This window comes from Tachypleus tridentatus, chromosome 6 (genome assembly GCF_004210375.1).
Source record: "Tachypleus tridentatus isolate NWPU-2018 chromosome 6, ASM421037v1, whole genome shotgun sequence".
NCBI lineage: Eukaryota > Metazoa > Arthropoda > Merostomata > Xiphosura > Limulidae > Tachypleus > Tachypleus tridentatus.
In genome coordinates, this window is record NC_134830.1 from 5228360 (window position 1) to 5245662 (window position 17303).

The window sequence follows — 17303 nt, forward strand, 5'->3', positions numbered from 1 at the left end:
TAAATCTTTATTTCTCAGTTGTGTTTAACATGTCTGTATGCTACGACAATTCAAATAGTGAACCAGCAAGAAAGGAAATACAAACATTAAATTATGTATTGAGTGATAGGATATAATATTGTTATAGTATAAAGAAAAGTAAACAAAGGTAACATAGAATTGTTATAAAATGTAACATTCGTAGCATGGTATTGTCATAAAGTAAACAAAGGTAACATAGTATTGTTATAAAATGTAACATTCGTAACATGGTATTGTCATAAAGTAAACAAAAGTAACATAGTATTGTTATAAAATGTAACATTCGTAACATGGTATTGTCATAAAGTAAACAAAAGTAACATAGTATTGTTATAAAATGTAACATTCGTAACATGGTATTGTCATAAAGTAAACAAAAGTAACATAGTATTGTTATAAAATGTAACATTCGTAACATGGTATTGTCATAAAGTAAACAAAGGTAACATAGTATTGTTATAAAATGTAACATTCGTAACATGGTATTGTCATAAAGTAAACAAAGGTGACATAGTTTTGTTATAAAGTAAACAAAGGTAACATCGATGACATAGTTCTGTTATAATGTAAACAGAGGTAACATTGATGATATAGTATTGTTCTAAAGTAAATAAAGATACGCATCTTTTTTTTTTTCACGAGGCAAGCTAGCGAAAAACCACATAAGAAAGAATATGTGACCGCCATAGTACCAAGAGCAAAGAACCAATAAACTTCAAAATTTCATCCATACTAAGTGGACCCTGAGAGTGTGCACCTAGGTATTATTAGATATCCATGTGCGTGCACATTCACGCATCTTCTTGATGATGCAAGCTCGCGAAAATCATATAGAAAATAAATGGTTCCTTATATAGCAATTTATAATATATAGAAAAGCTGGAACGTTTTCGTAAACAATACGTTCCAACAATAGTAGTTCTATTATGTTATTTAGCAATAAAGTATAGCCTAATAGTATTGTTAAGAGGCTATGTCCTGAAAGTAAAAAATGAACATTCTCTAAGTTTAGTTAGTTGATCTATGAGTATGAAATAATATAAGTTACTACATCGTTGTAAATCTGTTTAAAACTAGCCAAGTGCAGGACACGTTCTTGACTGGCTTTGAGAAAATCGTCATTGTTCAAGAAATACAGTGACGTCATGTTCCTGATGTACACCAGTTATACTGTTATCAACTGAAACATTGAAGAGATACAAGTTTTATCTAAAATATATGTATTTATTGACCGTTAATGAAATGGTGTCAAAGGAACTCATGTGAAACTCTGCAAAATTTATATAAGCCAGCCTGTTATGTTTGTGTGTACACTGTCTGAAATCTGGTGCACGCTTTCCTTCACCCACCAGAGGGCCTGGTAATAAAAACATATCGTTAATGTATATTTTTTGACATTTTTTATATGCCGCCTCTATATTCACACTTTATATAAAAAGTTTGTTTTAGAGGCTATATACTTACCTAACGGACAAGTTGCGTAAGAATGAGGCCTGGCATGGCCAAGCGCGTAAGGCGCGTGACTCGTAATCCGAGGGTCGCGGGTTCGCGCCTGCGTCGCGCTAAACATGCTCGCCCTCCCAGCCGTGGGGGCGTTATAATGTTACGGTCAATCCCACTTTTCGTTGGTAAAAGAGTAGCTCAAGAGTTGGCGGTGGGTGGTGATGACTAGCTGCCTTCCCTCTAGTCTTACACTGCTAAATTAGGGACGGCTAGCACAGATAGCCCTCGAGTAGCTTTGTGCGAAATTCCAAAACAAACAAACAAACAAAGCGTAAGAATGTATATTGTAACATTTGAAAGAGAGTAAGCAAACATGAGAAAGTTTGTTTAGAACGCAGTAATAATTAGATATACTACTGAAACTATTCTACTTGTAATCATTAGAATGAGCTATTTCGTCATTATAGTAACCTCGTTATTGACAACATATTCGGCCATAAATCTAATAACATCTTTCGAGCGAAAATATGTAAATTAGAAGAACCGCTATGGATTTTTAAATCCATATACTGAAGTAAGAAAGCAGAATAATAATAATATAATAAACAAAACAATAAAGTCAGAAATACCACACTGTGTTAAAAGTTATGCCTGGCTTGATGAGTTTAGTAGATTTAAATTAGTCCTAATCCATAAAATGATCTAACAATGATAAGTCGTTTTTGTAATAGAAAGTAGAATTAAGCTTGGTTATAATAACAATGAACGCAACGTTATACAACAGTATATCTAATTTGCTTTAGCTGCTAGAAAATAAAAATACTATACTGTCCATAAAGTTTGTTTCCATTGAACGAAGAACTCACTATCTACAAACAAAACAGCATCATCTCTCCCAGAGCACGCGCAAATCTCATGTCATTGTTGGTCATTCAGTTACAAATCACACTAGGAAGGTTATAGATTACACCATCCAGGTATTAGCGGTTCTTCTAATTTACATATTTTCGCACAAAGCTCCACGAGGAATATCTATTCATAGTTACGTCTAATTTTGAACTGACAGTCTACACTCTATAAAGAAGATGGGTACTGAATAGCATCTACCCTCCAAGTCTTGGGCTACTCTTGTATGTCTGAATAATGGCATGGCTACTCTTGTATGTCTGAATAATGGCATTTGACAGTTACGTTGAAAGTAAGAACTGAGAATTTTGTTTGTTTGTCTTTTAGGAACGGGACACGATCCATGAAATCGCAGATTCACAGTTTCTGTAAGCTAATTACTGCGATTCACAGTTTCTGTACCCTAACTACTTGTTAAATACGAGAAAGAGCTATCAATGTTCTTACAAGTAATCAGCCATTCCTGATTTGGTGACGTTATACTGATATGAAACATGGTGGATAAATCAACTGGATATCATACTTGTAAACGTTAACAGGCAAGAGTTTTAACGGTGTAAAAATGTACTAATTGTAAGTTATTAACAAGTGGATGGTTAGGCCTAATTATACACAATAGTTATTAATAGGTGGGTTATTCACAATAGTCACTGCTACCAAGCTTCACCTGTTGTTGTATTTCATCACAAAATTTAAAGCCTGTTCATTAGCAATATTATTTCTCAGAAAATAGGCTATAACATCAGACAAAGTTCCAATATTTGAAACTACAGATCGTAACGTATGTCGTTCTACGTAGCTTCTAGGAAAACTATAAACAAAGTTCTTTAGTTTTAGTAAGTACTTTTGCAACCTGGTCTCTCCAGTATGGATATAATCGTAACGTAACGAAATATAGTGAATTATTTAAAATGTCTTCAACCTTTGTCCGACATTACTACACTGTTGGATTTGTCAGATTTATAAATATGCTGCTTCTTGGACACTTTATTTCGTTCTGCATGATAGAAAATATTCTATTAGAGACTGATACACAGTTTCCAATATACTATATGTTTCGAAAATGGCGTGTTGAGAAGCTATGGAACATACCGTGTATTATAATATCCATCTTTGTTATTTATTAATGTAATAGTTGTTTAATGAATTGGTAATGCTAAGGGAAACACAAGTAGTGTTTATGGTAACTAAATATTACACCTTAATATTGTTGTAGCTGGTAAAAATAGAACCATTCATTACTTCTTTATGTATAGCATTGATGTTATGATCTCACGTCTGATAAGTTATAACATGATCTCACGTCTGATGAGTTATAACATGATCTCACGTCTGATGAGTTATAACATGATCTCACGTCTGATGAGTTATAACATGATCTCACGTCTGATGAGTTATAACATGATCTCACGTCTGATGAGTTATAACATGATCTCACGTCTGATGAGTTATAACATGATCTCACGTCTGATGAGTTATAACATGATCTCACGTCTGATGAGTGATGTCATGATCTCACGTCTAATGAGTTATAACATGATCTCACATCTGATGAGTTATAACATGATCTCTCGTCTGATGAGTTATAACATGATCTCACGTCTGATGAGTTATAACATGATCTCACGTCTGATGAGTTATAACATGATCTCACATCTGATGAGTTATAACATGATCTCACGTCTGATGAGTTATAACATGATCTCACGTCTGATGAGTTATAACATGATCTCTCTCTGATGAGTTATAACATGATCTCACGTCTGATGAGTGATGTCATGATCTCACGTCTGATAAGTTATAACATGATCTCACGTCTGATGAGTGATGTCATGATCTCACGTCTAATGAGTTATAACATGATCTCACATCTGATGAGTTATAACATGATCTCTCGTCTGATGAGTTATAACATGATCTCACGTCTGATGAGATATAACATGATCTCACGTCTGATGAGTTATAACATGATCTCACGTCTGATGAGTGATGTCATGATCTCACGTCTGATAAGTTATAACATGATCTCACGTCTGATGAGTTATAACATGATCTCACGTCTGATGAGTTATAACATGATCTCACGTCTGATGAGTTATAACATGATCTCACGTCTGATGAGTTATAACATGATCTCACGTCTGATGAGTGATGTCATGATCTCACGTCTAATGAGTTATAACATGATCTCTCGTCTGATGAGTTATAACATGATCTCACGTCTGATAAGTTATATCATCTCCCGTCGATTTACTGTTGGTCAATAATGTAAACATTATTTTTTAGATACAATTCTAAGACTTTGCAACACTGGTAAGTATTTGGAACAAATGTTATATGTTACTCAAGTATTTGATCTAGTGAGCAGACAATATGAATAGCTCTCAGTTATTATACAGAGAGTTAAGATGCAACTTCATTTTTTGTCTATCATTTCATTATTATATTTAACACAGCAATTCCATAGTAACGAGCTTCTACGGAGCATAGCTAGGTAAGCCATAGACCACACGTGTTTAATAAACATTATATATACCTTACAATATCAAAGACACCAACATCAGTTGGATCTGCATCAGGCAGATTAACAGATATGTGGTCAAACTGGATTTGCTGTAATTCTAGTATCTTCAGCTTTCATCAGTGATAAAGATACCAATGATACCATTATATTGTTCAAAACGTCACAAGAATGGCTGTTTTAATTGTTTTTAAAACCAATTTCTTTATTTTGTAGATGAGAGCATTGGTATGGATTAGTTTATAGAATGTGGTTACTAAATGCTCTGTTTTGGACTAGTTTATAGAACGTGGTTACTAAATGCTCTGTTGTGGATTAGTTTATAGAATGTGGTTACTAAATGTTCTGTTATAGATTAGTTTATAGAATGTGGTTACTAAATGCTCTGTTGTGGATTAGTTTATAAAATGTGGTTACTAAATGTTCTGTTGTGGATTAGTTTATAGAATGTGGTTTCTAAATGTTCTGTTGTGGATTAGTTTATAGAATGTGGTTTCTAAATGTTCTGTTGTGGATTAGTTTATAGAATGTGGTTTCTAAACGTTCTGTTGTGGATTAGTTTATAGAATGTGGTTACTAAATGTTCTGTTGTGGATTAGTTTATAGAATGTGGTTACTAAATGTTCTGTTGTGGATTAGTTTATAGAATGTGGTTTCTAAATGTTCTGTTGTGGATTAGTTTATAGAATGTGGTTACTAAATGTTCTGTTGTGGATTAGTTTATAGAATGTGGTTTCTAAATGTTCTGTTGTGGATTAGTTTATAGAATGTGGTTTCTAAATGTTCTGTTGTGGATTAGTTTATAGAATGTGGTTTCTAAATGTTCTGTTGTGGATTAGTTTATAGAATGTGGTTACTAAATGTTCTGTTGTGGATTAGTTTATAGAATGTGGTTACTAAATGCTCTGTTGTGGATTAGTTTATAGAATGTGGTTACTAAATGTTCTGTTCTGGATTAGTTTATAGAATGTGGTTACTAAATGTTCTGTTGTGGATTAGTTTATAGAATGTGGTTTCTAAATGTTCTGTTGTGGATTAGTTTATAGAATGTGGTTACTAAATGTTCTGTTGTGGATTAGTTTATAGAATGTGGTTTCTAAATGTTCTGTTGTGGATTAGTTTATAGAATGTGGTTTCTAAATGTTCTGTTGTGGATTAGTTTATAGAATGTGGTTACTAAATGTTCTGTTGTGGATTAGTTTATAGAATGTGGTTTCTAAATGTTCTGTTGTGGATTAGTTTATAGAATGTGGTTTCTAAATGTTCTGTTGTGGATTAGTTTATAGAATGTGGTTACTAAATGTTCTGTTGTGGATTAGTTTATACAATGTGGTTTCTAAATGTTCTGTTGTGGATTAGTTTATAGAATGTGGTTACTAAATGCTCTGTTATGGACTAGTTTATAGAATGTGGTTACTAAATGCTCTGTTGTGGATTAGTTTATAGAATGTGGTTACTAAATGTTCTGTTGTGGATTAGTTTATAGAATGTGGTTACTAAATGTTCTGTTGTGGATTAGTTTATAGAATGTGGTTTCTAAATGTTCTGTTGTGGATTAGTTTATAGAATGTGGTTTCTAAATGTTCTGTTGTGGATTAGTTTATCGAATGTGGTTTCTAAGTGCTCTGTTGCTCGAATTTTTCTGCTTCCACAAAAAATAATCAATCGCATTTCTTCGAAGTGTGAAGATCTTTTATTATCTATTTTTATCAATATATCTCTACGGGCAGTCTTCCCATCTTTTATTATATATTTTTGTCAATATTGCTATATGGGCAGTCTTCCCATCTTTGATTATCTATTTTTATCAATATTGCTATATGGGCAGTCTTCCCATCTTTGATTATCTATTTTTATTAATATTGCTATATGGGCAGTCTTCCCATCTTTTATTATCTATTTTTATCAATATTGCTATATGGGCAGTCTTCCCATCTTTTATTATCTATTTTTGTCAATATTGCTATATGGGCAGTCTTCCCATCTTTGATTATCTATTTTTATCAATATTGCTATATGGGCAGTCTTCCCATCTTTGATTATCTATTTTTATCAATATTGCTATATGGGCAGTCTTCTCATCTTTGATTATCTATTTTTATCAATATTTCCTACGGGCAGTCTTCCCTTAAAAGGACCGTAATACATATGTTTAGTTTTATATCTAACAATGGCAGGACTGTAATATAAAATGGTCGAAATCGTCGCGAACGAAATAGATACATTTGTAGTTACTAAACATAATACTTGTGACCTCGTGACAAACATATGAAACAACACACATGTATTAACATATGCGACTCTCTCATGTTCAGTATGATTAACCTCTGCGCTGACTTGGAACATCTTGAGATATAGCTTTAATAGTTACCCATAATTTATATGCTTTTTGTAATCTTCTATTAATTTGTTGTTCAAACATACAGATACCCTCTTTTTCATCATTACTGGTATCTGCTTACAAGTACAGCACTTCATTGAATTATATATGAACTGTGCCACATAATGTATTAATGATACCCTCTAAATCTTAATTCTATTCTGATTGTTTTCCTTAATTTCAAAGTTGCTACTTCTTACAGGTCCTTTTTATTCCTGTCAGCTGTTGTTCGAAACTTTTCACTTAAATAAGTCCACTTTTCTGACAGTATTATAATTTTGTTCATAATTAGTCCTACTTTGTATTACGTTTGTTTTGTAATTCTTGTCTTATACTTATTTTAACCCGGTTTATTCTAATATGTTCCAAGGGTTCAGCAGTAAATCTGCAAACTTATGACACCATAAATATACCCGTGGTAGATACAGTAAAGATATACTACTATACATAAATATACCCGTGGTAGATACAGTAAAGATATACTACTATACATAAATATACCCGTGGTAGATAGAGTAAAGATATACTACTATACATAAATATACCCGTGGTAGATACAGTAAAGATATACTACTATACCCGTGGTAGATACAGTAAAGATATACTACTATACATAAATATACCCGTGGTAGATACAGTAAAGATATACTACTATACCCGTGGTAGATACAGTAAAGATATACTACTATACATAAGTATACCCGTGGTAGATACAGTAAAGATATACTACTATACCCGTGGTAGATACAGTAAAGATATACTACTATACATAAGTATACCCGTGGTAGATACAGTAAAGATATACTACTATACATAAATATACCCGTGGTAGATACAGTAAAGATATACTACTATACCCGTGGTAGATACAGTAAAGATATACTACTATACATAAGTATACCCGTGGTAGATACAGTAAAGATATACTACTATACATAAGTATACCCGTGGTAGATACAGTAAAGATATACTACTATACCCGTGGTAGATACAGTAAAGATATACTACTATACATAAGTATACCCGTGGTAGATACAGTAAAGATATACTACTATACCCGTGGTAGATACAGTAAAGATATACTACTATACATAAGTATACCCGTGGTAGATACAGTAAAGATATACTACTATACCCGTGGTAGATACAGTAAAGATATACTACTATACCCGTGGTAGATACAGTAAAGATATACTACTATACATAAGTATACCCGTGGTAGATACAGTAAAGATATACTACTATACCCGTGGTAGATACAGTAAAGATATACTACTATACATAAGTATACCCGTGGTACATACAGTAAAGATATACTACTATACCCGTGGTAGATACAGTAAAGATATACTACTATACCCGTGGTAGATACAGTAAAGATATACTACTATACATAAGTATACCCGTGGTAGATACAGTAAAGATATACTACTATACCCGTGGTAGATACAGTAAAGATATACTACTATACATAAGTATACCCGTGGTAGATACAGTAAAGATATACTACTATACATAAGTATACCCGTGGTAGATACAGTAAAGATATACTACTATACCCGTGGTAGATACAGTAAAGAGATATACTATACCCGTGGTAGATACAGTAAAGATATACTATACCCGTGGTAGATACAGTAAAGATACAGTAAAGATATACTAATATACCCGTGGTAGATACAGTAAACTATATAATATACCCGTGGTAGATACAGTAAAGATATACTAATATACCCGTGGTAGATACAGTAAAGATATACTACTATACATAAATATACCCGTGGTAGATACAGTAAAGATATACTACTATACCCGTGGTAGATACAGTAAAGATATACTACGTATACATAGTATACCCGTGGTAGATACAGTAAAGATATACTACTATACCCGTGGTAGATACAGTAAAGATATACTACTATACCCGTGGTAGATACAGTAAAGATATACTACTATACCCGTGGTAGATACAGTAAAGATATACTACTATACCCGTGGTAGATACAGTAAAGATATACTACTATACATAAGTATACCCGTGGTAGATACAGTAAAGATATACTACTATACCCGTGGTAGATACAGTAAAGATATACTATACCCGTGGTAGATACAGTAAAGATATACTATATACCCGTGGTAGATACAGTAAACAGTAAACCCGTGGTATACAGTAAAGATATACCCGTGGTAGATACAGTAAAAAGATATAATATACCCGTGGTAGATACACCCGTGGTAGATAAAGATATACTAATATACCCGTGGTAGATACAGTAAAGATATACTACTATACCCGTGGTAGATACAGTAAAGATATACTATACCCGTGGTAGATACAGTAAAGATATAATATACCCGTGGTAGATACAGTAAAGATATACTAATATACCCGTGGTAGATACAGTAAAGATATACTACTATACATAAGTATACCCGTGGTAGATACAGTAAAGATATACTAATATACCCGTGGTAGATACAGTAAAGATATACTACTATACATAAATATACCCGTGGTAGATAGATATACAGTAAAGATATACCCTGGTATACAGTAAATATACCCGTGGTAGATACAGTAAAGATATACTACTATACATAAGTATACCCGTGGTAGATACAGTAAAGATATACGTGGTAGATACAGTAAAGATACCCGTGGTAGATACAGTAAAGATATACTACTATACATAAGTATACCCGTGGTAGATACAGTAAAGATATACTACTATACCCGTGGTAGATACAGTAAAGATATACTACTATACATAAGTATACCCGTGGTAGATACAGTAAAAATATACTACTATACCCGTGGTAGATACAGTAAAGATATACAACTATACATAAGTATACCCGTGGTAGATACAGTAAGGATATACTACTATACCCGTGGTAGATACAGTAAAGATATACTTCTATACCCGTGGTAGATACAGTAAAGATATACTACTATACCCGTGGTAGATACAGTAAAGATATACTATACCCGTGGTAGATACAGTAAAGATATAATATACCCGTGGTAGATACAGTAAAGATATAATATACCCGTGGTAGATACAGTAAAGATATACTACTATAATACAGATACAGTAAAGATATATACAGTAAAGATATACTAATATACCCGTGGTAGATACAGTAAAGATATACTATACCCGTGGTAGATACAGTAAAGATATAATATACCCGTGGTAGATACAGTAAAGATATACTAATATACCCGTGGTAGATACAGTAAAGATATACTACTATACATAAATATACCCGTGGTAGATACAGTAAAGATATACTACTATACATAAGTATACCCGTGGTAGATACAGTAAAGATATACTAATATACCCGTGGTAGATACAGTAAAGATATACTACTATACATAAATATACCCGTGGTAGATACAGTAAAGATATACTACTATACATAAATATACCCGTGGTAGATACAGTAAAGATATACTACTATACATAAATATACCCGTGGTAGATACAGTAAAGATATACTACTATACATAAATATACCCGTGGTAGATACAGTAAAGATATACTACTATACATAAATATACCCGTGGTAGATACAGATATAAGATATACCCGTGGTAGATACAGATAAAGATATACTATATACAATATACCCGTGGTAGATACAGTAAAGATATAATATACCCGTGGTAGATACAGTAAAGATATACTACTATACATAAATATACCCGTGGTAGATACAGTAAAGATATAATATACCCGTGGTAGATACAGTAAAGATATAATATACCCGTGGTAGATACAGTAAAGATATAATATACCCGTGGTAGATACAGTAAAGATATAATATACCCGTGGTAGATACAGTAAAGATATACTAATATACCCGTGGTAGATACAGTAAAGATATACCTATACAGTAAAGATATACTACTATATACCCGTGGTAGATACAGTAAAGATATACTACTATACATAAGTATACCCGTGGTAGATACAGTAAAGATATACTAATATACCCGTGGTAGATACAGTAAAGATATACTACTATACATAAATATACCCGTGGTAGATACAGTAAAGATATACTACTATACATAAATATACCCGTGGTAGATACAGTAAAGATATACTACTATACATAAATATACCCGTGGTAGATACAGTAAAGATATAATATACCCGTGGTAGATACAGTAAATATATACCCGTGGTAGATACAGTAAAGATATAATATACCCGTGGTAGATACAGTAAAAATAAATATACCCGTGGTAGATACAGTAAAGATATAATATACCCGTGGTAGATACAGTAAAGATATACTAATATACCCGTGGTAGATACAGTAAAGATATAATATACCCGTGGTAGATACAGTAAAGATATACTATATACCCGTGGTAGATACAATATAGTAGATACAGTAAAGATATAATATACCCGTGGTAGATACAGTAAAGATATAATATATACCCGTGGTAGATACAGTAAAGATATACTACTATATATACCCGTGGTAGATACAGTAAAGATATACTAATATACCCGTGGTACCCGTGGTAGATACAGTAAAGATATAAATATACCCGTGGTAGATACAGTAAAAGATATAATATACCCGTGGTAGATACAGTAAAGATATATAATATACCCGTGGTAGATACAGTAAAGATATAATATACCCGTGGTAGATACAGTAAAGATATACTACTATACATAAGTATACCCGTGGTAGATACAGTAAAGATATACTACTATACCCGTGGTAGATACAGTAAAGATATACTACTATACATAAGTATACCCGTGATAGATACAGTAAAGATATACTACTATACATAAGTATACCCGTGGTAGATACAGTAAAGATATAATATACCCGTGGTAGATACAGTAAAGATATACTACTATACCCGTGGTAGATACAGTAAAGATATAATATACCCGTGGTAGATACAGTAAAGATATACTAATATACCCGTGGTAGATACAGTAAAGATATACTATACCCGTGGTAGATACAGTAAAGATATAATATACCCGTGGTAGATACAGTAAAGATATACTAATATACCCGTGGTAGATACAGTAAAGATATACTACTATACATAAGTATACCCGTGGTAGATACAGTAAAGATATACTAATATACCCGTGGTAGATACAGTAAAGATATACTACTATACATAAATATACCCGTGGTAGATACAGTAAAGATATACTACAGTAACATAAATATATGATGTTGTAGATACAGTAAAGATATACTACTATACATGAGTATACCCGTGGTAGATACAGTAAAGATATAATATACCCGTGGTAGATACAGTAAAGATATACTACTATACATAAATATACCCGTGGTAGATACAGTAAAGATATAATATACCCGTGGTAGATACAGTAAAGATATACTAATATACCCGTGGTAGATACAGTAAAGATATACTACTATACATAAATATACCCGTGGTAGATACAGTAAAGATATAATATACCCGTGGTAGATACAGTAAAGATATACTACTATACATAAATATACCCGTGGTAGATACAGTAAACATATAATATACCCGTGGTAGATACAGTAAAGATATAATATACCCGTGGTAGATACAGTAAAGATATACTAATATACCCGTGGTAGATACAGTAAAGATATAATATACCCGTGGTAGATACAGTAAAGATATACTAATATACCCGTGGTAGATACAGTAAAGATATACTAATATACCCGTGGTAGATACAGTAAAGATATACTACTATATATAAATATACCCGTGGTAGATACAGTAAAGATATATAATATACCCGTGGTAGATACAGTAAAGATATACTAATATACCCGTGGTAGATACAGTAAAGATATACTACTATATATAAATATACCCGTGGTAGATACAGTAATATATATGGTAGATACAGTAAAGATATATATATACCCGTGGTAGATACAGTAAAAAGATATACAGTAAAGATATATATACCCGTGGTAGATACAGTAAAGTAGATACAGTAAATATAATATACCCGTGGTAGATACAGTAAAGATATACTAATATACCCGTGGTAGATACAGTAAAGATATACTAATATACCCGTGGTAGATACAGTAAAGTATACCCGTGGTAGATACAGTAAAGATATACTATACCCGTGGTAGATACAGTAAAGATATACTAATATACCCGTGGTAGATACAGTAAAGATATATATATACCCGTGGTAGAGTAAAGATATATATAATATACCCGTGGTAGATACAGTAAAGAATAGATATACATAAATATACCCGTGGTAGATACAGTAAAGATATACTACTATACATAAATATACCCGTGGTAGATACAGTAAAGATACAGTAAAGATATACTATATACTAATATACCCGTGGTAGATACAGTAAAGATATACTACTATACCCGTGGTAGATACAGTAAAGATATACTATACCCGTGGTAGATACAGTAAAGATATACTACTATACATAAATATACCCGTGGTAGATACAGTAAAGATATACTAATATACCCGTGGTAGATACAGTAAAGATATACTACTATACATAAATATACCCGTGGTAGATACAGTAAAGATATACTAATATACCCGTGGTAGATACAGTAAAGATATACTAATATACCCGTGGTAGATACAGTAAAGATATACTAATATACCCGTGGTAGATACAGTAAAGATATAAGATATAATATACCCGTGGTAGATACAGTAAAGATATAATATACCCGTGGTAGATACAGTAAAGATATATAATATACCCGTGGTAGATACAGTAAAGATATACTACTATACCCGTGGTAGATACAGTAAAGATATACTACTATACCCGTGGTAGATACAGTAAAGATATACTACTATACCCGTGGTAGATACAGTAAAGATATACTACTATACATACACTATTGTGTAGCATAGTACTTATTATTAATCAAACAATTGTCATCTTCATTTCTATCATTTATCAGCATCTTCATATCTTCTGTTATAACATTCATTTCGTAGTTATAAATACAATGATCATAGTAAAAATACTGACATTTCTCAGTGACACTGTTTACTGACATTTCTCGGTGACACTGTTTACTGACATTTCTCAGTGGCATTATTCACTGACATTTCTCAGTGGCATTGTAATTTTCATGTTCGATCCGTCACTTTCATTATGCATGCTACTGTATTCGTTGATTATTCCCCAGTACTGTTTTAATTTTGTTTTTTCTATTTTCTTCTATATTATTTCTCTTCCGTTTTTTTCTAATATTCTATATTTCTTTCCTATTCCATTGTTCAAACCTCTTTCACTGCGATCTTTTGTTTATCCAGTTTTTCAGGGCTCCTTCTTTACTGATATTTCATGGTTGTTTATCCAGTTTTCAGGGCTCCTTGTTTTCTAATATTTCAAGGTTGTTTATCCAGTTTCCAGGGCTCCTTGTTTACTGATATTTCAAGGTTGTTTGTCCGTATTCCAGGGCCCCTTGTTTACTGATATTTCAAGGTTGTTTATCCAGTTTCCAGGGCTCCTTGTTTACTGATATTTCAAGGTTGTTTATCCAGTTTCCAGGGCTTCTTGTTTACTGATATTTCAAGGTTGTTCTCCACGTATCTGCAGTCGACTTTTTTCTCAATTCATCTCGTTATTTATTCTTTCTTCAGCGATTCTTCTTTCTGTTGGTATTAGTTTTCATAAATAGTTCATATTTATTCTCACGCTCACAAATATCACTCTACTTCTTGTCAACACATAAAATCAAGGTGTTTAGTTTCTTTATTCTGATTAAAACTCAGGCTGCTGGGCCTAAACATTTTGCTTTCACTCAATTAAAGACAGAATGGATTCTGTCAACACTACACTATTCAAGTAGGTATCCCACAATCCAAAATTACCTAAAATGAAGGATGTGAGTAATTAACTTTTAGTTCACAATAGCCTCTAATCTACTTTGTCATTATCGTATTGGACAAAAGATACAGAAGTGGTCAAACACACGTTCTTTTGAACGACCATTGTACTTTGCTAACCTGGCCCGAGGTATGACAAGCTACTTTCAGTTAATGAAGACATGACTAAACATAGCAAAACTGCACAAAAGTTTTGAAAAAAGACACAGATTTACACAAATCAAGATTTATTCATTCTGCTTTCGTGAGAGTAAATGTTTTATAATTTGCTTTCCACGTGGCACTTTATCTCTAAAAATAAATATACACATCAGAGTCCTCTAGTTCCATAATTAGTAACACACAAAATTATCTCGGTAAAGATACTTGTAATTTGATTCACAAGTTCAATAGTGTTCAGGTTAAAAATAATGGAAAATGTATCTTTAAAAAATCAATTAGTCAATTGAACGTCGGTTATTTTATTTGAGTTACTTCGCGATATTAAATTCATGTTATTTGTTGAAGAAATACTTATGAAGTATAATAAGCCTGAATCAACACTTATCCTCCATTACCTTGTTCGCTGGCCTATATATAAAGATGTTGGGCTTTCTAGCGTAACAAACCAGTTCCACAGTAAAGCCATATTTACAGGCTAGTATTGTCTTTCATCAAATATTACTTTATCCGTTCACTGACGAGAAATCCCACTTGTAGAGAAAATATATATGTAAAAACGGCTGGTATGGGTAGAGAAAATGTTTATGTAGAGGAGCGAACAACGTTTCCTTTACATAAAATTTTTCTTAACCCAAACCAGCCGTTTTTACATATATAAGTAGTGGCATACGTTAAGGTTTATAAAATTACACCCTTGTACTTGAGTTATTCTGTTTTTACTAACAAACAAATAAGGAGCTTAAAACGTCCCTAAAGATAAATAGCAAGTTAATGTGTGTTTGTCACTCTGCCTCATTTATATCATTAGAACAGGTTGGTGTTTCTGTTAATAGTAATAATATGTCTAGGAAGGATAGCGTCACATTTGTACAACAAGAACAAATTTGTGATTATTTTAACAGTATATTACGTGCCTGGCAAAAACCCTGTCAGATTCATACATAAGAACAACAAATGTTTCATCTTACAGCATTTGTGTGTCTGGAATCCAAAGCATGTGTTTATTGATTTGTCCTATTTTGCAAGACAAGGAACGGTTTATGTAGTTCAAAGTTATTCAAGGTTAACTTAACAGTTAAACAAATGGTAAAGAAACTTACATGTCATCTCATAAGAACGCAGGTTTGTGGTGCACCCATCCATGTAAAGTATTCGACCTTTCGGATGACACAAGTGTTGAGTATTACCCGACACAGTAGTTCTAACTGAGTAACCTAGATATGTCTGGATACTGTCCACTGCCAGGTGAAACAGGATAGAATCGATGAGACGGCCTACTGAGAAGTGAGTTAACGGGTGCGATCATCAGAGAGAACGTGTTCATTAAGAGCCACCTAGTAGCAAACACTTTAACTTCATGACAGAATGTTAAAGGAAATACTCAAGTGTCAATTGTGAAAATAATTAACAACTGCCCTCTCTCCTACTACTAAATGTTTAAATAATTACCAGCTCCCCTCTCTCCTACTGCTAACTGTGAAAATAATTACCAGCTCCCCTCTCTCCTACTGCTAACTGTGAAAATAATTACCAGCTGCCCTCTCTCCTACTTCTAACTGTGAAAATAATTACCAGCTGCCCTCTCTCCAACTACTAAATGTTAAAATAATTACCAGCTGCCCTCTCTCCTACTTCTAACTGTGAAAATAATTACCAGCTGCCCTCTCTCCTACTTCTAACTGTGAAAATAATTACCAGCTACTACTAAATGTTAAAATAATTACCTCTCTCCTACTTCTAACTGTGAAAATAATTACCAGCTGCCCTCTCTCCAACTACTAAATAATTACCAGCTGTTAAAATAATTACCAGCTGCCCTCTCTCCAACTACTAAATGTTCTAACTGCCCTCTCTCCTACTACTGAAAATAATTACCAGCTGCCCTCTCCTACTTCTAACTCTCTTTTACCAGCTGCTCTTTACTGTGAAAATAATTACCAGCTGCCCTCTCTCC

General features: G+C 33.0%; 1 protein-coding gene across 1 annotated transcript in view; it reads right to left on the reverse strand.

The window, feature by feature from the left end:
• Positions 1 to 16610, reverse strand: part of LOC143251873 (uncharacterized) — a 72873-nt gene extending 56263 nt beyond the window's left edge. The window contains exon 1 of the mRNA XM_076503181.1: positions 16450 to 16610. Within this exon, the coding sequence (XP_076359296.1) occupies positions 16450 to 16492 (43 nt within the window). The 5' untranslated portion in view covers positions 16493 to 16610. The remainder of the gene's footprint in view (positions 1 to 16449) is intronic.
• Between the last annotated feature and the right edge of the window lie 693 nt (positions 16611 to 17303).